At 45.2% G+C, this 25050-nt stretch overlaps 1 protein-coding gene across 1 annotated transcript in view; it reads right to left on the reverse strand.

Annotated features, from left to right (window-relative positions):
* Window positions 1–25050, reverse strand: part of LOC146863561 (CD5 antigen-like) — a 1059357-nt gene that overhangs the window by 103395 nt on the left and 930912 nt on the right. The window contains exon 5 of the mRNA XM_085643023.1: window positions 14507–14827. Within this exon, the coding sequence (XP_085499149.1) occupies window positions 14507–14827 (321 nt within the window). The remainder of the gene's footprint in view (window positions 1–14506; window positions 14828–25050) is intronic.

The raw sequence follows: 25050 nt of genomic DNA on the forward strand, positions 1-25050 counted from the left end.
GCTGACCAGCACCACCACCTCCCCAGTACTGCTGAATGGCGGCTGCTGTTCGCCCGTGTGAAGCAGGCATGCCACTGGCACACCAAAGGTGCACAAAAGGTGTGCCAAAGACAAGCCCATCTGCACCCGTCCGCACCTGGACTGCACCCAGTGCCACGGACTCTGGTTCCTGCAGCCCCCACTGCTATGACGGCAACACTCTCAATGCACTCAACCTCGGATGTTCTACAGCCTGCTGCCATCTTGCGTCTCTGAAGGACACCCAAGGTCCGTTTATCTGCTGAAACTGCACCTTCTCCTGCCTCCACACACCAGACCCCCTACTTGCCAAACCCTCGAGTACTGGACCCGACCAACTCAGCTGCATCCTAATCTACAACCGCTCCCTCAAAACACAATCAGCATAGATCTGGGACCTGCTTGACTCCATCTCCCCCATGTCACCTTCTTCACGGAAACATGGATGAACCCCACCTCAGCCCTGGACATTGCAACTGCCATCCCCGACGGCTACAGAATCAACCTTAATTTCTACCTGAACAACCTTGTTGACACAACACCTCATCCCTCCTGGAGAACTTCGCCACCATCGGACTCAATCAATTGGTCACCTCTCAAACCCACTAAGCAGGACACACGCTCAACCCCATCTTCTCGGCAAGCAACAACATCTCTGCCAGACACTCCTCTGAGCTACAGCGGATCGACCACCAGTGCGTCCACTTCTCCTTCACCAAAATCCACCGCACACCACCACGCCCACCACCATCCTAGCAGAAGCTGACACAAAGTCACAGAAGACCAGCTCACCACCTCCCTCAGCAAAACTCACTGAGTTCATCAAAACGAACCACATCCTGGACCCCTCCCAGTAGGGCTTCAGAAGCAAGCACAGCACCAAGACTTCACTCCTTGCTGCTGCAGACCACATCCACATCCTCCTCGATTGAGGCAAAATGGAAGTCCTCATTCTCCTGGATTTCTCAGACGCCTTGGACACCGTCTCCCAGCACACCCTCTGTGGAAGACTCCATGACGCCGGCATCTGTAACAAAGCCCTAGAATGGATCTGCTCCTTCCTCACTGGCCGAACACAGAGAGTCAGACTTCCACTGTTCTACTCAGAACCCAGAGAGATCAGCTGCGGAGTGCCCCAAGGCCCTCCCTGAGCACCACCCTCTTCAACATCTACATGGTCCCACTTGCAGCCATTTTCACAAGCCATGGACTCAACATCATCTCCTATGCCGACGACACCCAGCTGATTCTCTTCCTCACAGATGAACCCACAGCTGCCAAGAGCAACTTCCACAAAGGGATGAAGGCAGTCGCCACCTGGATGAAGGACAGCTGCCTCAAGCTCAACTCAGACAAGACTGAAGTCCACATTCTGGGCTCCACCCCCTCTGCATGGAATGACACCTGGTGGCCCAAAGTGCCGGAAATCCCCTCGCACCCACAGACCATACACAGAACCTCTGCATCATCCTGGATTCCTCGCTTTCTATGAACCACCAAATCAATGCCGTCTCATCCTCCTGCTTCCACATGCAACACCTGCTTTGGAAGATTTTTTAGTGGATCCCCACTGAGTCCAGGAAAACAGTCACCCTTGCGCTCATCAGCAACAGACTAGACTACCGTAATGCACACTATGCTGTCACCAACAAAAACTCCAAAAAAACTGCAGAGCATCCAGAACGCCTCTGTCACACTCATCCTGAACATCCCCCATCACAGCCACATCACTGGTCACCTGAGAGACCTCCACTGGTTCCCGATCAACATAAGAATTACCTTCAAGCTCCTCACACACACCTACAAAGCCCTCCACAACGCCAGACCTGCATACCTCAAACACCACCTCTCCTTCCACACACGCACAACACACCTCTACTCTGCCCTACTGGCCTTGAGTTTTAATTCCTCCTTCCTGATTTTTTCTTCTCTCTTAGCACTTTAGGGATTTATCTTAATACATCACCCTGTTTTAAAATTGTGAAACAGTTGAATTTGACTTGATGTAAACTGACCTTGGCAATTGGGAATACAGGTTATTCTTGCGATTGAGGGAGAAGGGACAGCTGGTACCCCTCACCAAGGCACGGGTGCTTAGCGGCCATTTCTCCTCCTTGGGGACAACTAGAGCCGCCATTTCTGAAAGTGCACCCTCTAGCTTACTTAGCCTCCCCATGTATTTAGTCAGTGAGGCTGCGTGGACGCACGCACTGGACACGCCGTTGGCGCAGTAAAGGCAAGCCCATCAGCACCCGTCAGCGTCCCTAAAATGGACCAGCGCCAGCCACTATGCCGGTTTCATCAGGAAAGGTACTCCCCATCTCTCTTATAGCCCCTCACAACTTCGGGATTTGGCTCTAACCTCCACGTGCACTCCTCTTAATCCCTACACACTTGGTCTCTCTCAGACAAAATGCAGATCATGTGATTTCTGTACTAACACTAGGGACCAATCTTTAAGGGTGCACTTATGTCCCAGCTCCTCTTTTGTTGCAGGCTTGATCAACACCTGCTCTCTTCCAAAACATGCAAATAATATACGTGGCCGACTGTGTGACGAGTATCTTGATGTTTTCTTTTTAACTGAAACGTGGCTCTCAGATTCCTCTGGCCCGATATTTGGACAGCTGTCCCCAAAGGCTTTAAGATTCTGAGGAAAGATTGCGATAAGGGTAGAGGGGGAGGACTTGCAATTATTTACAAGGAATGCTGCACTCTGGCCCCTTTACCCCCAATGTATCTAGTTGGGTTTCATGCTCTCCCTCTCATCCAAGTGATCTGTATCTGGGGCACTTATTTATAGGCCTCCTGGCCCTACTGGAGGGTTTATACCCTCTTTATGCAATGTCCTGACCGCTTTAACTCTTAAGGACGTGCATTGTATTGTGTTGGGAGATTTTACCCTTTGCATGGAATGTGCAGATGCAAGAGAAAGAGAAAGAGAATCTGGCTGTCATGGGCCTTGCCCAAGCTATTTTTGACCCTACACATCTTGCCGGTCATACCCGACCAAATTTTCACTACGCGTCCTCTGGAAGTTGCTTCCCCCTATCCCTTTGGTCCGTCTGTTCCGACCACTACTTGCTTAGGTTCAAATGGGCAAAGCTCAGAGGCCCCCCTGCCAGGAATGGCAACTAATCCTGTATGGTAAGAGCCTTCCATAAAATTCAACTGGAAGCCCTATGTTGTACACGAGAAGAGGATAAACCCACTCTTTCCAGCAATATTGATGAAGATGTGAGCCAGATTGATAGTTGGATTGAGACCTCCATCCTAGCTCTTGCTCCAGTAAGGAGGACTCAGCAATGTCACCTTAAATGGACCAGTCCTTGGTACACTCAGGCATTAAAAAATGTAAAGCAAGAGTGTAAATGTATAGAGAGGCAATGGAGAGCCACCTACTGTCCAAAAGCAAAAACAGATTATAGAAAAGGTTTTAGAAAGTATCATAAAGAGATTGAATTATCAAAAAACCTACATTTTGAGGCTAAAATCTTAAACGCTGGCAATCAAAAAGGAAGTTTTTTTAAATTGTTCAGTCTTTTACCTCACTGGAGGCTGAGACTAATTATAAACCCAAAAATGATGTAAACAACTTGCTTGTTCCATCCATTACAAAATAGTTTCTATTCAAGCTAGCTTTCCCCCTCCAGGTGCTGACAGTTGTTTGCTGGGCTATGGTACTGAGGAATCGATCAGCAAAGAGGAGGGGAAGGTGGGAGATCATTTTCCTTCAGTATCCATCTCCAGATGTGAAGATAGTATCCTGGATTCCTTTTCTCCTTTGGGAGACTCTCTTCTGGCCATAAATTGCCTCAAATCAGGCTCTCCTTCTGATCCTGGTCCCTCCTTTATTTTAACCAGAGGGGCAGGGGTGATTACCCGGTGGTGCATCAATTATTTAATACTTTCCACTCATCAGCTATGATGCCTAGAGCATGTAAACATGCAAAAATTGTACCGCTCTTATTAAAATCTCACACAGACCCTAATGACACAACCAATTACAGACCAATCTCTCTCCTTCCACCTCTATCAAAAATGCTTGAGAAACGTTAACCAAGGGATTTCCTCATACTTAGAAAGCAATACCTTGCTCCATGCTAGCCAATCTGGTTTCCAGCCCAACTATAGTGCTGAGTCAGCTTTGCTGGAAGTACTCGATTCCATCCTCCTCAGTCTGGACGGGGGTGACAGAGAGCTGCTGTTTTTACTCAACCTATCTGCAGCATTCAACACCATCTCTCACCCAATCCTCGTAGCTCATCTTCATTCGTTGGGAATTAGAGGGCCGGCTTGGCAGTGGCTTGCATTGCTTTTGGAGAAACGAGGACAAGAGGTATGGTGCAACCCTTTCTCTGCTGCCTACCCTAAGCTAAGGGCAGGAGTGCCACAGGGCGCAGCCGTTAGTCCGACTATATTTATTGTCTATCTCACTCCCTTGGCCTCCTTGGTAGAATCCTTAGGGGCAAAAATTGTGTCATGTACCGATGACACCCAACTGCTTTTCTTCCGGGGGAAGGGCGAGGCTTTCCCAGGTGAGAAAGTCCGTAACTGTCTTACAGCAACATTCGGTTGGCTATCCAGTAACCAACTTAAATGTAATGCCGGGAAGACTGAGTTCCTCTTCTTTGGTTCAGAGGCTGAGACACCGAGGCAGACATTCTGGCCTGAGGATGACCCCCCCCACCGTTAACTCTAAATCAGGTGGTCAAACATCTCGGCTTCAAATTTGATGGACAACTGTTATTTTGTTCCCAAGTTAACTTGGTGGTGGTCACTTGTTTTGCCCTCCTTTGCGTATTTAGGCAATTCTTTTATTTCTTATCCTTTAAGGCTAGACAACAAGTGATGCAAGCCTTGATAATCTCGCGGCTTGAATACGGGAACGGTCTGTACATAGAACTGCCTAAATACCTGATCAATAGGCTGCAGTTAGTCCAGAACGCAGCGGCACGTACCATCTTTGGGCTCCCACACAATTCCCATGCCACTTGCCTTCTTCAGAACCTCCATTGGCTCCCGGTTAGGATGAGGATCATTTCTAAGATACTGCTTCTCACCCAGAAAGCTCTCCACAGAACTGGCCCGGGCTTCCTACAAGATAGAATTAAGTTGTATACTCAACAGAGGAACATTTGCTCTGAAAATCTCTTTCTAGCCATAGTTCTGCTGATTAGAAAGTCAAGGTCAGGGGACGGATCTCTCTCATTCCTGGGACATTCTCTCTAGAACAAACTTCCACTCACTCTCAGGTGCATTAAGGCGACACCTGTGTTCTGGAAAAAACTTAAGACCTGGCGTTTGTCCTGCCTCTAGTCCTGTCCTTCTTTCTTCTTGCTGATGGTCCTTCTGCAGTAGCACCAGGACACTCTTTGGAGAAACAGTCGCACTCTATAAATCTCATACATGGACACCCCACGGATCTGCAAGACCACGGCTGAAGGAATATCCTTCACCTACTTCGCTGCTAGGACCTCGAACTCCCTGCCTCTACACCTGAGACAATCACTGTCTCTGCCTCAATTCAGGAAGGACCTGAAGACCTGGCTTTTCGACTGAACCACAGATCCACCCCCCCAACTCAGCACTTTGAGACCCTAATGGGTGAGTAGTCACGCTTTAAAAGAACCCTGATTGATTGATTGTTTCTGGTCCAGAGCTGGCCTGGCTTGGCAGTTCGGGCTGGACTGTTCTCTCGACTGGGAGTGAATGTTTGTTGTATTCCACATTCTGTCCATCATTTGTTTGTCTTTTGCTTTCTCACCCCAAGTACTCCGGGTATGCCCAGACATGATTCCCGGGCTCACAGTGACACTGGATTCCAGCTAGCCTGGTGAGCAAAAGAACAATGGATTTAGCCCAGATCTCTTGACTGGGGTTGAATGTTTGATTTGTTCTGCATTTTGTCCTTCATTGGTGTGTCTTTTGGGAACCCAGGAAAGGCAAAAGAAGAGCAGTCACTGCAAGAACAGAGGACTTAGCCACCACTTGGCACCAAACCCTGCCCTCCTACTGGAATCTTGACAATTGCACCAACCTGACTCATCCTAAAGCTGTGAATCCTTCCAAAGCTGTGGAGGATTCTCCAGCATATCAACAGCCAAGCAGCATCTGCCTTGGGGTGTAGGAGCCATCGTCTGCATTTGCAGGCACTGACCACATGTGTCTGGTAACCCATGCTGTTGGCCATCTGGCCCACTAAAGGAGGAGGACAACAGGAGGAGGTTCTTGAGTCTCCTGGAGGTCAGCCCCTTCTCTCTGCTTCGTTTTGAGATGCTATACCGTCCAGTACCCCCACTAGTGCCCACCAAGGCTTGTTTGTGTCCAGTCTGGGATAGTCCCCAAATATTTACAACCTTTGAGAGGGCTTGTAAATTGAGAATGTCACAGCAGAAATACTGGGGCTCTCTGCTTTGGGAGTTGTTCTCAGGAAAGTGCAGGGACAGAGTCCTGACACTAGATGAGGATGATGCTGAGTCCTCTGACCTCATGACATCAACCCTGACTTAGGGCTTTGGACTCACCACTGAAAGGTACAGGATCTAGTTCAGGGTGACTCACAAGAACCCAAGTCAGCCCTGGGAAGCACTAGGTGGCTGGTTAAAAGGGATTAAGATCAAGATAATGAAGGGCTCTATAATTTGATTATGAAGGAGTATCTGTTAAGTAACTGTACTTCTGCAAAACTGCATCAGTACTTTAGTGGATCTAGGGGTTGGACACTCCCCGGGAGATGTGGAAGAAGGCGGACCATTGTGTCATACAAGTCAAATTAGTCCAGCACGTTCAGAGGTTGTTATTCTCCAGATGGTATCCTTGGTGTGCCCTAGCCAGGTCCGACAGCACAATAAAGCAATTTTAATCTCAAAGGGCGTGGTGGATATAGCTATCTTGTTTGTCTGGCCCAGTAACCTGGACAAAAACAGACAAATGCGGCAGATCAATTGGGTTGACGTGGAAGCACTGAGGGATACACGAGCAAGTGTCAACATGGTGACTGAAAGAACTGATATCTCCAGAACAGACTGGTTTCCGGAAAGGAAAATCCACTACTACAAACTTGTTGGCTCTAACCCTACTTGCGGAGAGGGCTGTCTTAAATAAACAACATTTATATATTTTGGTCGCTTCCTGGAACCTCGCTGTTTTCGCCCACAGTTTTACCCTGCAAGAACCACAAGGACCAGCAGCCTTAGCGTGCGGACGCGCTATTTAACCAGCATGCGGGCCCGGGGCACCTCGTAGCCGCTCCATGGAACCTCGCTGTTTTCGCCCGCAGTTTTGCCCTGCAAGAACCACAAGGATCAGCAGCCTTAGTGCGCGGACATGCTATTTAACCAGCACGCCGACCCGCGGCCCCTCGTAGCGGTTCCCTGGAAGGCAAGGGCGGGCCCATCCACGCCCGTCGGAGCCCTGAGGAGACTTGGCTGGGCCCCGCCCCCTGCGATCTGCGCTAACTGAAGGTATAGTGGTCTGTCATTAACTATTAACTTTAATAACTCTGGGGTATTGGCATTGACTTCCTGCATGCCAACTTTGCTGTAGACAGCCAGTAACAAGATGAGCAAACGAAAGGGAAAGAGTGTACAACCAAGGTGGAAGTATTGTGGGGAGACTTGACCAAATTCTAACTAGGGCAACCTCTGTTCTTGCACACGGGATTAAAAGAATGGAGAAACGCTTATCTTTAGAGCCTTTTGCCCATGAAAGATCCTCTTTGGGGGGTATGGCACACCACATTACCCCTGACCAATCTTTGCTTTCAGACAAAATGATAGAAATAGAACCAGACCCAGAAACACTCACGGGATCATTATACCATGAGCCGGAACTGATTTCTACTACACAAAGAGCCTCCACCAGGGCAGCAGTACTAATAAAATCTACGGTATCTATTCCTGACCCTGCTGTAAAGAAAAAGAGGGGGGGGCCCATAGACCAAAACCAGCAGAGACCTCGAGGCTGAATAAAAAAGGGGGAGTGGACACAACAGACCCAGATTTAGGTGACTTAAGCAACTTGGAAACACTGACCCCTGCCCCATGTCCGGCAACGAATGAGGCTATGTGGCAGAGATTAGAAACCTTGGTCTCTACCATGTTAAACCCCATTACATTGAGACTGAGCCGGAATGAAGATAAAATAAATGGCCTTGAATTTCAGGCCAAGATCAATTTTAGCGCACTAGAGGCATTATTAGTACCCAACGGGTCAACGCCAGATGGAGAACCCCAAATTATCCAAGAGGCAAGCAAAATAACCCCCAGTACAAAACCAACAAGGATGATGAGTGTACCCCAAAATTTGGCACACCCCATAGATACTAACTCTGCCACTAGCACTGATGAGACTAACATACTGACAGCCAACAAATCTAGTGAATTTGCCCAAAGCTACCAGAGTCTATCCTGTGCTAATGAACTGAATAAAGCGGTTGATAAAATCAATCCATTAATGGATAACTTCAATAGTGCAACAACCGGGCAAAGCAGAATATCACCAGGGAAGGGCAGTCTAGGAGTTAACAAGAAGAATGAAAGACCGTCCTGTGGATCATTGATGGCTGGAACTCAGACTTTAAATTTGCCCCCAGCGGCTGCTCCCCTGGTGGTGGTGTTGGGAAATGTGCCACCACTGCAGGAGGGCCCGGCAGAATCAACAGCTCAACTAATGTTTAAAGCCATGCATTGGGTGGTCCAAAATTTGAAGAGGGTGTGGGGTCTAGGTGGGAACCTACAAAGTCAAATGATTATGACTAGAAGAGTTACTTGGGTAGGGCCCACAAGGAAAGAAATGTGGAGAGATTGTGTGATCCTAAACTTTAATAAAGGTTTTATTGCCAGATTCCTTTTGGACAATTTGGGTAACAACTTTGATAGAAATTCCAAAATTACTGTGTTGCATTTGGTTTTTTCTTTAGACCACTCTTCCGACAAGCACCAGGGAGTTGTCCCCAATATATGGAGATACAGACAAGGGGGGCCTCATGCCGGATCCCTAGGTTAACAGACTTGAGAATTGAAAATAGATTTGCACCCCTCTCTGACCTAAAAGGTTGCGACTTACTACAGCTAGTGAAACCAAATTACACAGAGAGCCAGGCCATCTCGGCCCCTATTACCGGTGATAGACCACAGACACCAATAAGACAACAGGGGATACAAAAAGCGGTCTTAAAAATAGCATCATGGAACGTAGCTGGTATTGTTTCCAAGCTCAGCGATAACAATTGGCTAAGTGTATGACAAGAGTACGAAATAATATGTTTCCAGGAAACATGGGCTGTGGGGCCAGTGCCCATTACGGCTACCACTCCTTCCAGACTAAAAGCAACACCATCTATTTCGGGGAGGGCAAAGGGAGGCATCTTGACATTAATTAGAAATGACCTAAAAGTTAATGTGAAAAAGTGTGACTGTACAAATCCAAACTTCCATATCCTGATGCTGGAGATACAACAGGAAGGGATATGGCTATTAGTACATTTTTATAATAACAGATTTGGCCCAAACATGCACCTAATTGTGGTTGAGGTCCTTAAGGCAATAGAAAGCATCGTGCACAACTTTACGGGTGTGAATCTTAATATTATTTAGATGGGTGACTTTAATATACACCCCTGCGATTATAACGCACTCCCCGTCTGTGGACTAGAGGACATGGGTGGTAACCCTATATATCATTTTACTCAAAATGAGTATGGTAACTCCCTAAACAGGTCTGAATGTTTTCTTTTCAGCAAAGTATAAAAATACGTTTTAAGGTTACGTATGGGAATAAACACAACAAAGGAGGGCACGCAATCTTGAATCAAGCTGTGGCCGGATTCTAACTGTAGATTTTGTGGACGGCCACAGGAAACTCTAGCACATATAGTATGTGTGTGCTCCAAGTTGATTAATCTTAGACGTACAGTTTTGAGACCAAGGGCCCTCCAGGACTAATGGAGTGGCCCCTACCCTATCCTAGAGAGAAAAGGAGAGTTCACCTACTTGGGTGACCTAGGCACTTGCAGAAGCCTTAACGGGGGTGCCTAAAACCTTTTCATGACAAGGCTAATGTGATCATGCTGATAGTCACTGATAAGAATCAGGAAGAAGAGGGTGAACCTCTCTCTGACCTCCTCTCCCACAACCAGAAAGATAGGCCAGTTGAACGAGTTGTCCTCTCAGTCAGCAGCAACCTGGCTGCAGGCAGTCCTCGGGCAGTATGCTGAGCTCTTTTCTTTAACCCCTGGTCAGACAACCTGGTGTACCCAGAAAGTGGAAACTAGGGACAGTCAGTCTGCTGAAAAGAACATTTACAGACAATCTGACCTAGTTAAAGAACGCAGCAGAGCTGAAATCAGCAAGATGATGGAGCGAGAGGTGATTTGGTCATCTGAAAGTTCCAGGACTAGCCCACTGGTCTTAGTCCCCAAACCTCACTCCAAGAGTGGAAAAACAGAGCTGAGGTTCTTTTTGGACCATAGAGATTTCAATGCTGTCCCTAATACAGATGCACACCCTATCCCAAGAGCTGATCAACGGATTGACAGGCAGGGATCAGTACAATTTATGTACTTTCAGTTTGACATCAGGGTACTGGCAAATTGTATTGTGGGTCCCTTGCTCACTTTGAAACTGTATTCAAGCTAGCCTGGCTGATGAGGGGTGTTATCCCAAAACCGGTCCCAGGATGCTTGTTTCCGGTCCAGGGAGGACCTGGCCTGACAGTTCGGGCTGGACTGTTCCCATGAGGCACAGGATGAAGACTGATTTGCATATGGCTGGGTCCAAACTAGGGTGGTGAAGTGAGCTAAAAAACAATGATGGATTTAACCCAGATCTGTAACTGGGGGTGAGTGTCTGAAAAGTTTCAGCAGTATGTCCATCATCTCCTTGTGTTTGCTTTGTTCGCCCTAAGTTGGCAGGATATGCCCAGACGTGGGTCCTTTGCTCACTTTGCCACCGGATTCAAGCTAGCCTGGCTGATGAGGGGTTTTACCCTGAAACCGGTCCCAGGATGCTTGTTTCCGGTCCAGGGCGGACGTGGTCTGGCAGTTCGGGCTGGACTGTTCCCATGAGGCACAGGATCAGGACTGATTTGCATATGGCCGTGTCCAAACTGGGGTGGCGTAGTGGGAAAAAGAATGATGATGGATTCTACCGAGATCTTTGACTGGGGTGAGTGTCTGAAGAGTGTTAGCACTCCGTCCATCATCTCCTTGTGTACACTTACAGGCCAGGCACATCCCTGAGGCGGGACACCTGAAGTGGACAACCAAGAAAGGGTTTTAACCATTTTGAAATTGATGAAACTAGGAGATCTGGGTCAGGTTTATGACCACTCTCCATAGGAAGTGGTAATGTTGGGTGTGTAGTCATCCCAGGGGTAAGTAGCCCATTGGGTACTACCCTACATTCCCCTAACCGTCCCTAAACACAGTATTTATGGGGTCCCCTGACACCAGGAATGCATATTTGTCTGTAGGGAATGAAGAAGGATAAAAGAAGAGCAGTCACAGTGAGAACAGAGGATTTAACCACCACTTGACACCAAACCCTGCTGCTGGAACCTCGACAAATGCACTGACCCGACTCATCCAAAAGCTGTGCATTCTCCCTAAGTTGTGGAATACTGCCCAGGACTTCAACAACCAAGCAGCAGCTCCCTTGGGGTGGAGGAGCCATCCTCCTGCATTGTCCAGTAATCTGTGTTGTTGGCCATCTGGCCCACCAAAGAAGCAGCATGACAGGAGGAGGTTCTCAAGGATCTAGGAGGTCTGCCCTATCTCTCTGGTGAGTTTTGGGATGCTAGACCCTCCAGGAGCTCCCTTTCACCAATTCCCTGACTACCGGGACATTTGCATCCCCCAAGGCTTGTTAATGTACAGTCCGGCCATCACAGTGCTAAAACTTACCTACATGTCAAAGGACTTTAGGACAGATTAGCTCCATATCCTGAGTCACCCTGCTGTTTTGGTTTTCCTCCCTCTACAGGTAGACCAAGAACCATGATAGCCTCCAACTCTAGGTAGCCAGCCAGCCAGCACCTCTGCACCCGAGCCCCACAGCTCAAGCACATAAATTCTGCCTGAGTCCTTTTGGCTCAGGAGTCCCCATGAGCACAGCCCCACATTGGGTTCAGCCTGACTTGTCCCCAAGTCCCCCTTTTGCAGAGTATTTGTTTTGACAGGTCCCTTTAAACGTTTACCACCATGGAAACCCAAGACTGTGACTTCAGGACCTGCGCAAAGCAAAGGCGTAAAAACCTGCGATTGTGGCGACCACCCTGCACCTGCATGACTGCTACTCATCCTGGACCAAAGACTGACTTCCCATCTCAGAGGGACCCATTTGGGCACCAAAGGCAACTCCAGACTCCCTTGGATAGTGGCACTAGTTCCCTGATGCCTGCAGGTATGAACAGACTCCCAGAAGCAAAGAATTACTTGCCTTTGTGCCTTCTGAGTGATCGCTCAAGATTAGATGGTCCAGTGCATTGTGGGAAACAAGCTCCCTACCTCCAGCAAGTTTCAGGTAGCTACTGTTTTCCCTGGACCTCTGCACATCAAAGTGGCTTGTAGGTAACCATCTGATTACCACCATCTTTACTCAACACTAGAACATGAGGGATCTTTGCAGCACCTTCAAACAAATACAGCAGTGGCCACCTTGTCGATCTTTTTCATCCATTTCCTCCCCAGTACCGTCTATGCAGTCCCGTGGCTCCTGCTTCATCACCTAGAATAACCAGGACAACACTGCACCCAGGCCTCTCGGGCTAGGTCAAATTAAACTGACTGTGTGGCTTGGTCCTGCAACCAGCATCACCTTAACCTCCCGCGGGTTCCAGGTAACTCAACCTGCAAGTGACCGATTGTTACTAGTGTTTTTTCCCATTCACCGCATTGGTAACGTTTTACCTTAGAGAATCGCACTGATTCACAATTGCTTCTAAAATCAATAAAACCGGTCATACTCATCTGATTGTATTCATTTTGGTGTCTGAATAAAATTTAAAAATCTGCTTTATTTTTATAAATTGGTGTTGGTTTTCCTTCAAGTCATGTCAATTACTTATCGTCCATGGTGGTACTCCAAAATGTTTAACACATGTTCCCAGTGCTTAATTTACTAAATAAAAAGTGCCAGGGCCCTGACCAAGAGGCCACTGCAGCTTGAACCACCCATCTCTGCCAATGACATCAAAACAACTACTGCCCATTTCTCTCACATGCAAGTGGGACAGTGCAGATTATTCCAGGCCCCTAAACCTGAAGAAATGGCTGGGGAGACAGGTATTAGTAATTGTTGATGTATATTGTATTCAATAAACAACCGTTGTTTTGTTCATCTCTAAATTTGATGAGCAGCACCACCATGTGGCAGACTGTAATAAGTGTGGTGTTGACAATTGAGTGCCAGTGCCAAGCACCGAAATCCAATTAAGTGCTAGTGCCGAGCCGGCTAAAATTAGGCACTATATGTTCCTCTAATGAAGACTGATGCTCTTTGCCGCACTACCAGGACTGAGCTAAGGATCTATTAGTGTGAATCCAATGGCCATCTTTGGGGTATTGTGAGAGTATTACATAGTGAGGCCTAACCAGCATCACCACATAATATGCCACCTTTCTACATCTCATATCTTTAAAAGGTTCCTCAATTATATACTTTCTAGATTGTGTCGTCACTCCTTTGGCTGCCTGCGAGCCAGACAATGGAACACCCGCCCTCATGGCTTGCTTCATTCCGGATCTGAAAGAATGTTTCTCAAGAGGCTGAAAACGTGGCTCTTAAAATTGCGTTAACTTTCTTGGCCTTTTCTAAGGTCTGCTGTCTCTACACCAGAGTTCTCCTATCTTGGACTTTATACTGTGCTCTACAAAAGTACATTCATTCATTAATTCATTCATTCATCTAATAGTTAACCCTATGCCTTAAAAAATGAATACAACCAAATATCTTTTAGAACTAACAGGATATTGACTGCTAGCCAGTGTTGCTTCCTAAGTATATTATTACAATATAACACAAGTATCTCAAGGATTTAGCAGGTGTTGTTACCAGACAAACTTGGTTCAAGGACAGTGTAGCACTTCACATGAGAATTAGATTACATTACACTTTTTTTAGGCACAGGCAGATTAAGGTCCATATTTACTGACAATTGAAGCTAAGTTGCTGTGCAGCCTTGTGTCAAAGGGATAGAGACAAACCTGCCATATTAATTAGGCGCATTTTGTCTCTCCTCCTGTGCTGGTGCACTTTTGGCTTTTGTTACTTTGCAATAAATTATAGCACAAACCCTGGTTTGCATTGCATAGTGCATCCCACCCCAACACTTGTTAGTAAAGCATTAGTAAATCTGGGCTTAAGTGATTCACCTAGATCCACAGGATATTAAGTGATGGTCAGGACTCGAACCAAGTTCAAAACTTGGAAGCTCTGGCCCTTAGGCCATGTCTCCTCCCCCTAAGGATTCCACATTGATCTCTTACCTGGACAGATGACTCCTGGATCCCTTCTGTTCTTGCAGCTATTGAATCCCCAGGAAGAGTGCTGACAATCATAGAGTGAGGTTTCTTCTCCTGTACATTTTACATCATTCAGCAAGACTGGGAGCTTTCCTTTTCCAAAGAGTACATCTTCAAAGGTTACTCCTTTTGTTGTCCCACATCCCAGCTGTCTGCAGACCACCTGTGCATCCTTTATATCCCAGTAATCAAAACAGATAGCTCCCCATAGATTGTCATGTTTCACTTCCACTCTGCCCCTGCATGCATCTCCAGAATTCACCAAACGGATCTTATCAGCACCACCTAAGAACAGAAATACCAAAGAGAGCAGACAGTGTGTGACACACAGTATTCAGTTATTACCTCATATACATAACATAAACATGGTTTGATATTTTTGATGAACAATTCTACCAAACAAAATTCCTCTTCGCAAAGCATGTTTTCACTACAAACGATTAAAGGAACCCAAGTGTACTCTTGTGTGGACTCTCACCTACAATTGAAGTATTTTGAGAAACTGTGACACTTAAGGGCCAATTCACCGATGTAACTCTACATGTGTAGATTCACGGCCTGATTTAGATATTAGCAGATCTAGTCCCGTCGTCGATTTTCCATTGGCTTCTCTATCCACCTATTAGGAGGTCTGCCCGCTCTATATAGATGCTGGTGGGTCGATGGACGATAGCCTATCTGAGCGCCACAGTCTCTGCCATATTTGTCCTCCTGCGTTAATGGCCTCCTGGGTAAAAGCGGCTGTCAGAGGGACTACAGGCAGTTTTTGTGCCGGCCAATCATGATGTGCCTTCCTACCGACGGAACTGTGATGTGGAGACATCCACACTTGATTGGCGGTTCATAAGGAAGATAAGTCAGAAACTTACCTTTTTCTTTTTTCCACTTCCCTTCCCATCATGAACCACAAAGCAAATCAACCCTGTAGTTGCCAGAATCGAAAGTACGTTTGTTTCCTTTTGAATTGTCTGTTTACATTAGCTCTGGACTCGTGCAATTTTAAATCTCTCTTACAGTATTGTTTTACTGATGTATAATACATATTTGTGTAATGTATAATTTAATTTTATTTTCAAATTTGGTGCAGGCTGGCTTCATGATAATGTGGACACTTACACAAAAATTGACATCAATAAAAGATTATTTTTTTATACAAGTGTGTTTCATTATTTTTCGAAAACTATCAAATTCTAATCATATGCATTACACATTATTGAAATAATTACATTTAATATATTGTAGAAATTGCACTAGACAATGGGATTTCTTTTAATTAACTGTAAAATCAATGTTTGTTCTAAATTTAAATCATTTTATATATGTATTAATGTAACATTTCCCCATGTCTAGTTTGTTTTCTGTATTTTATAAAATGTAAATTTTATTTTTTAAGGTGTAATGCATATGAGTTTATTTATATCTCGCATCAGGTTCAAATAAATGCACCTGTATTAACACTTTAAAAAAAAATGAATTATTTTTTGGGTGTAAGTGTCCATTATCATGAGGAAGGCTTTCACCAAAATTTTAATAACCATCAAATTCTTTGTTTACTAGTGTATGGACTCTTGCATTAGAAATTTGTTTAAAAAAACTGTTGTATTTCCTCTCATACTGACACATGCATCAAGCAAAAATACCCTCTCAAAAATTGCAAATCGTGAAAATAGCCCTTTAGCGACCGCAAAACAACACTTTCCAATGCAGCAACCAAAATACCGAAAATATAAGAAATTTGCAAAAAAGGCTTCTGCAAAATTAGCGATTAGCAAAATAGCGAATCCCTAATAGCGAAACATAAAACTGCAACCGCAAATAGCGATTAGCAATTACAGAATCGCAATACATCGCATGTAAAATCACAAATAGCGAATATCATGAAAATCGCTATTTAGCAAGAGCAGAATAAGGGGAATCTCAACCAGGAGGTAAAGTTACAAAAAAACAAAATAAACACAGGTGCTAGCAATCTGAAAGCCGTTAAAATGCCTCAGGAGACCCCGTAAGCCTTTCACAATGGCAGCCCTCTACGTGCTTGCAAGGAGGATGAGGATCAATGGGCAGCCCAGCGCAGGAGGAGGATACAGGAGAGGATATTCTGAGTGCACATAACATTTCTGGGACAGACTGATGACGAAATCTATGATGAGTGCAGGCTGAACCATGCAATGATCATTTGCCAAATTGTAGATTTGGAACCCCTATTGCAGCACCAGACCCCTAGGACCCATGCCATCCCTGCACAAGTACAGGTCCTATGTAGCCTGCACCTACTAGCATCAGGCAGTTTCCAGGGGGTAGTAGCCATAGCCGGTGGGGTATCCCAAAGCACACTCTCACGCTTCTTCCATAAATTCCTTGATGCCATGATGACAAGGATCCACACACACATCACCTTCCCCACAACCCCACAGGAGTTGAATCAGACAAAACTGGAGTTCTACCAGGTGGCCCAATTCCCCCATGTGATCGGATGCATAGACTGCACGCATGTCCCCATATGTCCCCCAGCAGCCAACAAGTATATCTTCTGGAACAGGAAGTCGTACTACTCCATCAATGTGCAGGCCGTGTGCAAAGCAAAGCATATAATACCAGACATCGTGGCACAATTTCCAGGAAGCACCCATGACTCGTATATATTCTGCCACAGTGGCATCCACATGCGTCTGCTCGGGGGTATATTTGGCGAAGGACACCTACTTGATATATACATATACCTATTTGCTACATCAACCCAGCCACACCACAGGAGCAGAAGTACAACACGGCACACATAAGCACCAGGAATGTGATTGAACGGACCTTCGGTACACTCAAAAGTCATTTCCACATTCTTCATAAAACTGGTGGAGCGTTGCATTACAGCCCCGAGACCTGCTGCAGGATTGTGGTTGTATGTGCAATGTTGCACAACATTGCGACCAGAAGAGGCATACACATTGAGATGTCCGACAGTGACTCTGATGGGGATGACCAACCACCCTCACAACACCGACAGCAGAAGGGCAGAGGAGACGTGCACACATCACACAACATCATTTCTGAGGTAGGTAATAATGAGCCATTACAACTGAATGTTGAACGTAAATGTTTTCTTAACATGAGCACATGTCAAACTAAAGAAGACTATTTTGCAAATTAGGAAGGTGATTGCATTGGGCTCTAAATTCAAAATAAAATAGTTCTAATCACTGTAGGGCAATCACTATGTTGTAATTGACCTAGGTTACACCACCATGGCCAAAAAGTATGATATGCATGGCTAGCGCCTCTTTCCACGTGCCCCCAGCCTCCTGTCGCCTGCCTCTGCAACATCACCCTGATGTGTGCCTGTGGATGTGGAGCTGTGCGAACTGCGCCTCCTGGTAGTGTTCCCTGGAACTGACAGGCTACTCAGGCTCGATGCCTCCTCAATCCCTTCCTTCCCTTCCAAGTTGATGGCGCTCACAGTCCCGGACTGGATGTGTTCCACAGCAGTGGTCACTTGTCCTAAGGCCCTGGCAACATCCCCACATAAATGTCCAAGATCAATATGCATGGACACGGAGTGCCGTGCTAGTAGCGCGGTGGTGTTGCTGAGCTTTTTGATGGTCCTTGTATTCGCTGACGTGCGGATCAAGCTCTGGCGATGCCTTCTCCGCTTAGTGCCGCAAGTTTGTCTGCCAATTCCCCTTAGCAACCACTGTTGTTAGCTCACGCACACTGTCTGCCATTGTGCTGATGTTCTTAGCCAGCTTTGAGATCTGCATATTTATTGTACCCATGTGTCTCCCCTGCAGACGCTGCTCGCGGAGCATCTGTGACTCCACTCGGCCATACACATTTGGAGTCTGCTCATCACGTTCCACAATACGGGCCCAAGATCTGCCCCGTTGTCCTGGTTGGACCTGTGCTTGTGTTGGAGTTGGTGCTGCAACACATTGCTGGCTGGAGCCTGTAGTGGTTGCTGAAGTCAGCTCAGCTTCCATTGGCTGCAGTGAGGGTACATTTGCCCTGCGTTTTGGTGGTCGGAGTGGTGTGCGTGCTGGGACCACTGGAGTCTCTACATCCATCTCTGCAGGTGTCTCTGAGATGTGGAGCCGATCACTATCCTCGGAGTCTGCCTCAGCTGCATCTGTGATGTCAAACAGTACAGTGTTAATTTTGTTTGATCCTACTTCTGTTTATCATTTGGCATACTATGTTCAGATTAAATGACAGATTTAAACACACTGGCTGACATGCAGTGTTGGTATGTATTGTTAACCATAGTTGATTTTGAATGCCCACTTGGCTGACATGACTACAACTCCCATGATACATTTTTTGTATGAGGGGAAACGTGGCATGAAGTTTTGCCTGTACACTGTGATTTGCCTGGGGGTATGTGCACGAATATACAGTACGCAAAGGATTAACGCTGGCATGCATCTTACCTTGTGGGGTACTTTCTGTGCCAGATATGTCCAATTGTGTGACTCCAATGACTGCCTCAGGCTCGATGGTCGCCTCAACAAGGTCCTCCAGGGCTGTGTTGGTAGGTGCATTCGATGGTCCCCCTCCTGTACCACCTGCTTCCTTCACCCTTTTGGCTATGCGCTCCTTGGCACGTTTCCTCAGGTCGTACCACCTCTTCCTCAAATCATCAATGCTGCGGTGTGTGACTCCCACAGCATGCACTTTTTCCTTGATGCGCAGCCATATTTTACGCTTTACTGCCTCTGGCACGTTCAGGGACAGTTTCCCAAATAATTTATCATGGTTACTGCTGACCTTCTCAATCAGATGTTCAAGTTCCCTCTCTGACAACTTCAGCTTCCTCTTCCTGGGCGTGGCACTCTCCCCTGCTGTTGGTTTGGCCATCCTGGGTCTGTAAACAGTTGTTGGATACCGATTGTTAGGTGTCTCAGGTCAGCTTCAGTACTTGACTCCTCCTCTGAGCGCCTCAGGTCACTGAATGAAGCATGGACTGGATGACTTCCTGATCGTGATGTCATCAGCCTGCTTCCAGTGAGACACGCTATTTGTGAATTCCCTGGCTTAGCGGGTCACATTTGTGTCCTCTGTATCATTTTAGCAAATATTAGCGGATCGCTATTTTTACCGATTCCCTTCATGCATTCCAGATAGTGATTTTTTAATTGCGAATCCTTATTTTTTGCAATGAAGGAATCGCTATTTCTACTTTTGTTGCATGTGCCCCATAGTTGCAAGTAAAACTATGGAATTCACATTTTCATCATTACATTTCTATGAATTAACAAATTGTAAATGAAAACTAATGTTAGGATAAACTTTGTCAAATTATTTTTTTATTAACAAATGAGATACTTCTCTCATATTTATTTTACATAAAATGGTAACAAAAATATTTATCTTCACAACAGGCAGTTGTAGTGTTGCACAAAACATGCCTCGTAGATATACTGCCAAAGATTAACCTCCTCAAGAAGTGGCAACTTTTGGGCACAGAGAATGGACTTCAAGGATCTTTTTTGCGGGGTGGGTTTGGGTTTGACAGGGGTTAGGGACAGGTAGGATGAAAATTCAAAAGGAGGAGTACAGGTAGGAGGGGTGGGAGAAGATTGGGTTTTGGAGGCAGAGGGAGCTGGAGTGTGTGATGTGCGTGTATCTGTATGCTTTGCAGTTGTATGTGGGTCTGGTGTATGTTTAGATGTGTAATTTTTGGCAGGTGTTTGGTTTTTGGAAGAGTGTGTGCGTTTGAATTTGGTGGGTGTTTTGGACATAGGTGTGCTTTAGTGTGAATATGTTAATTTGGATGAGTGTGCTGTTGAGGTGGTTGGTGTGGTTGTAGTGCGTGTGTCTGTATGTTTTGCAGTTACATGTGTATCTGGTGTATGTTGTGTATGTTTGGATGTGTGCGGTTTGGCTGGTGTTTGGTATTCTGATGAATTAGTGTGTTTGGGTTTGGTTTGTGTTGTTTTGCGTGTAGGTGTGCTTTTGTGTGAGTGTGTTGGTTTGGATGAGTGTGCTGTTGAGGTGGTTTGTGTGGTTGTGGGATGTGGTGAGGATTGTGGGTATTGTGGTGGTTGTGGTGCTTGTAGGTGTGCTACTGGTTGTAGGTGTGGAGATGGTTGTGGTGCTTGTGGGGGTGCTGGTGGTTGTGGGTATTGTGGTGGATGTGGATGTGGTGGTGGTTTTGATGCCTGTGAGTGCAGTATCACTAGTGTGTGCATGTTGTTTGTGTGTCTGTGTTTATGTGTGTCTGCAAAGAAAAAGGGTATACTTCAGATTGGGATGGGGCTTGAGATTTGGGTAGAAGAAGGGACCTGAGTTGGTGTACAAGGTTGGGTTGCTTGGGAGGCTGTGGTGAGTGAGGAGGCTATTTATGCAAGTGATCCCTGCCTTCCAGACATTGGACTGTGAGTGTCGACCAATAATGGAAGCATTTATTGCATTTGGCAACTAAGGCCCTGAATGTCATTCACAATTGCAGTGTGGTCTACAGAGATGCCGCGTAAGAGGTCAATAGCCTCCTCACTCAGCACATCCGGGGTGACAGGGGCAATGGTTGAGGTGCCTGTGGCGAAGGAGATCCCAGCCCTTTTGGGGGGTCAGATTTGGCCTACTGGGGGGAGCAAGAGAGATGGTGGAAATGATCTCTGGGTGGCAGACAAAGATGCGGTTGGTACAGTTGCTGTAGGGTCCATCACCACTTGGGATTGTTCGCTTGTGGAGGCCTTCAAAGATGATGACGAGGTGGTGGCCTCCATTCCAGTCCCCTCAAACTCAATGCCACTGTGTCCATCTGTGTCCGATATCTCACCACCTGAAACACAGGACCCAGCTGGTTCCCTGCCTTCTTGGCCAATGTCCCGTTCACCTGCTCTTGAAGATGCTGAAAAGACATATAGAATAGTTTTATTGTATCTGTGTAAATAGAACTGATCATGAACTTTTTCTTAAAAACATTTCCCAAAATGTCATGTTTTACCTGCTTAAAGGCTTTGAAACTTTGATTTAATTTTATCATTATCTCATGCATGTAGGGAACATCTTCAGAAACCATTTGGTCACAGTTTTGTAATTTCCCCTTATTGCTCCTATCTTATTTTTAATCATTTCTCCTAATCATTTTCAATTCTCCCTGGGAACTGTTTAACACCTCTGAGTGGTTCGCTTTGGTTGTTTAGAATACTGAACTTATGTCACAAAAATAAATATAAAGCAGAAACTTCTTTGAACATTGTGCGTGCAAAAAAAGTTGATGTGTTTCTATTTTAAAAAGTAAAAATTTGAATCAACATGTGTGAATATTTACTGCAATGTTGTACCAATATATCTATAAACTGAAAGCCTGTTTATTTTGTTTGGGCATTTCACAATTGCAACACTAACTTCAACTAACTTCAGTATTTTTCAAGGGTTAAAAATAATTTTATGGATCCAGGGCCTTATTTATTAGGCCTTTCATCACTTTTGCGATGCCGGTGCGTCACTTTTTGTGAAGCACCAGTGGCGTAAAAAATGCCCCTTGTTGCATCATACTTACAAAGTGGTGCATCTAGGTAGATGCGTCACTTTGTAAACCCCTGCGCCAGATTATACCTGCACCAGGTATAATGTATGCAAGGGGGGCGTTTTGACCAAAAAAGGGTCGTAGAAGTGACGCAGTGAAATCTATATGATTAACTGCGCCATTTCTTGGACGCTAATGCGTCAATATCTTACACCTGCCTCATGGCAGGCGTAAGACTGACACAGGCACTATCAACATGGGACTTGCCCATGTGAAAGGACACATTGCTGGAGTTGCGTCACTTTTGTGACACACTCCAGCAATGCGTCACTTTTGTGCCTACAGATACATCAGAAATACTGACGTATCTGTAACTCCTTGCGACATGATGCGTCATACTGTAAATATGACGCATCATTGGTGTCGCAGGGAGGACGCAGTGAAAAGTGATGCATCGCTGTTTTCGCACAGCGATGCGCCACTTTTCAGAAATGAAGCCCCCAGTACTTAAGTTGCTTAATAAAGTATCACATCCTAAGTGTTTACTTAAGTTGTTGAAGAAATTCAAAAATTAATTTGTTGGTATTTTAAAATTACTTCCACAGCATAAGTACATATAAAGGGCTTTATACATTTCTAATTTTAGTGTCATTTTCCATTGTGAAAAAACTTGGTACAATATTACAGTACATTTTGAAGGCACTGATTTAGATGTATTCTTTGAAAAAAAAATGCAAATCACATTATGAAAAAGATTAAACCCTGATGCATTTCTAAAATGTCTGAGATAATGAGTCATTTTTTTATGCCTCATGTGGAGTTTTCTAGGTGGAATACTCCAACATATACATTACGGATCATCACATCTGCAAAAGTTTTGCGGTATGTGTTACTCTGTCACCAATGTGTTCACATTCCTGTCTGTTTTTTTAAAAAAGGTGTATGCCTATCAAATTCATTTTTCAAAAAACAGACTAGCTTACATGCACATTTGTGAATGAGTAAGACATCATGCAAATCTGTCACTTTTAAAATCAATTAAATTGCATTATTTAGTAAAAACATATTTGCAGTGTGTTATTAACAAAAAAGTAGCTATTTTGTCTTATGTTTCTAGTCACTTTGGCTCACATGCTCACTATTTTATGATACCAACTCACAAATGTGACGTTTGGAACATCCACTGTATTACAAACGCATTTTATGCTATATCACCTGTAATAGGGCTACCGTAACATCATTCACAATTGCATATTGGCATAACATATACATATACATATACAAATAGTCAAACATATATATGCAAATACATTACCTACTGGCGGTCGCCAGTAGGTAGTTATAGTTAGGACCTATTTTCCATAGGAAACAACATTCTATTCCCAATAACGTTGGTGCCGGTTGACGAATCTTCGCGAAATTTTCTAAACTTTTGGCCAGCTCCGGTCCACTCCTATACTGAAACTCTCGGGGTGATCCGTCAAGCGGGGGCTGAGAAAAATGCAATTTTCCATAGGAACATTTAGTCGCAGCTACAGCCCAAACTGCTGAACGGCATTACACCAAATTTGGCAAAAAGGTAGCCCATGGTTCAGAGTAGTGCCTTTTGGTTAAATGGTGTAAATACGTCAAGTAGTTACTGAGAAAATCAAAAGTAAAATCACATATATATCTATGGGCGCGGTGGATCTGCACACCCTGAGTGCACCCTGCGCGCACCCTCCCGATCACGAGCTGCATGTTAATTGGCTGTCAACTTGCTGTCAACACTCCAAACCAGGAAGTGTTGGCAGCCATTTTGTGCCTCGGTAGAACCGAGGCACGAGAAATCCTTTTTCTCAGGGTGCGCTGATCCTACCGATTAAAAAAAAAACGAAGCGTTTCATTGGTAATTAGCCTCCGGGGCAATATTATTATGTGAGCCCCGGGGACTGCCACCCCTGGGGCTTTATAAAATTATGTATGGGGGCTCACAGCCCCCCCAGCCCCGGGGACCGTCTCCCCCGGGGCTTCAATATTCATTGGTGGGGGGCTCAAAGGCCCTGGGGCTTCTTTAGAATACATATGGGGGCTCAAGACCCCCCCGCAGCCCCGGAGACCGCCACCCACCGGGGCTTTCCATGCGCAAGCGTCGCGTAAAGTAATGCGTATGTGTCGCGTATGTGCCTGGAGTCGCGTACCAGTCGCATAGTGATCACACACGAAAATACGCACCCATCGCACATCCTACGTGGATCCTACACAACAATCCCAAAATGGTGGCTAGGTTCTGCGCAGTGATCGGGAAAGGTACGCTTTGGGTGCGCGACTCCCAAAAATATATTTAAAAAAAAAACAATAAAGAAAATAATATAAATATTAAAAAAAAGTATATAAAACAAAAAAAACATTAGGATGCCCACCTGTTTCTACCAAAAAGTTACTTTTACTGTTTGGCATGAATGTTTTTAATATGTCTTAATCATGCTTATGTTTTAATAGTGAGAAATGCTTGATCTGTTGCTATTTCTTTATGCCTTTATTGGTTATGCATTTGTGTATATATATATATATATATATAAAAACCTTAGAAATTCAGTGAAAAAAACCATAGGTTTCACACATGTTATAGTTAACTGGACATTTTACTCGTCATCAGTGATGTCATTTGAGATGTCATCAGTGATGTCATGAGTGATGTCACTGACCATGTCATGAGTGATGTAATATGTGACGTCATCAGCAGTGCATTGCGGGCGCGCGAGTTATAGTTAGCTGAACTAACTATAACGGGGCAATTTCAATGGTTTTTTACGAGTAAAATGTCCAGTTAACTATAACATGTGTGAAACCTATGGTTTTTTTCACTGAATTTCTAAGGTTTTTTAAATGCTAATTCCTAACTATAACGTGTGTGAAACCTATGGTTTTTTCACTGAATTTCTAAGGTTTTTTAAATGCTAAGTCCTAACTATAACGTGTGTGAAACCCATGGTTTTTTCAGTGAATTTGCAAGGTTTTTTAAATGCTAATTTTTTTTTTTTTCTTCTATTTTTTCTAACATATT

This window comes from Triturus cristatus, chromosome 2_2, assembly GCF_964204655.1.
Source record: "Triturus cristatus chromosome 2_2, aTriCri1.1, whole genome shotgun sequence".
Taxonomy (NCBI): Eukaryota; Metazoa; Chordata; class Amphibia; order Caudata; family Salamandridae; genus Triturus; species Triturus cristatus.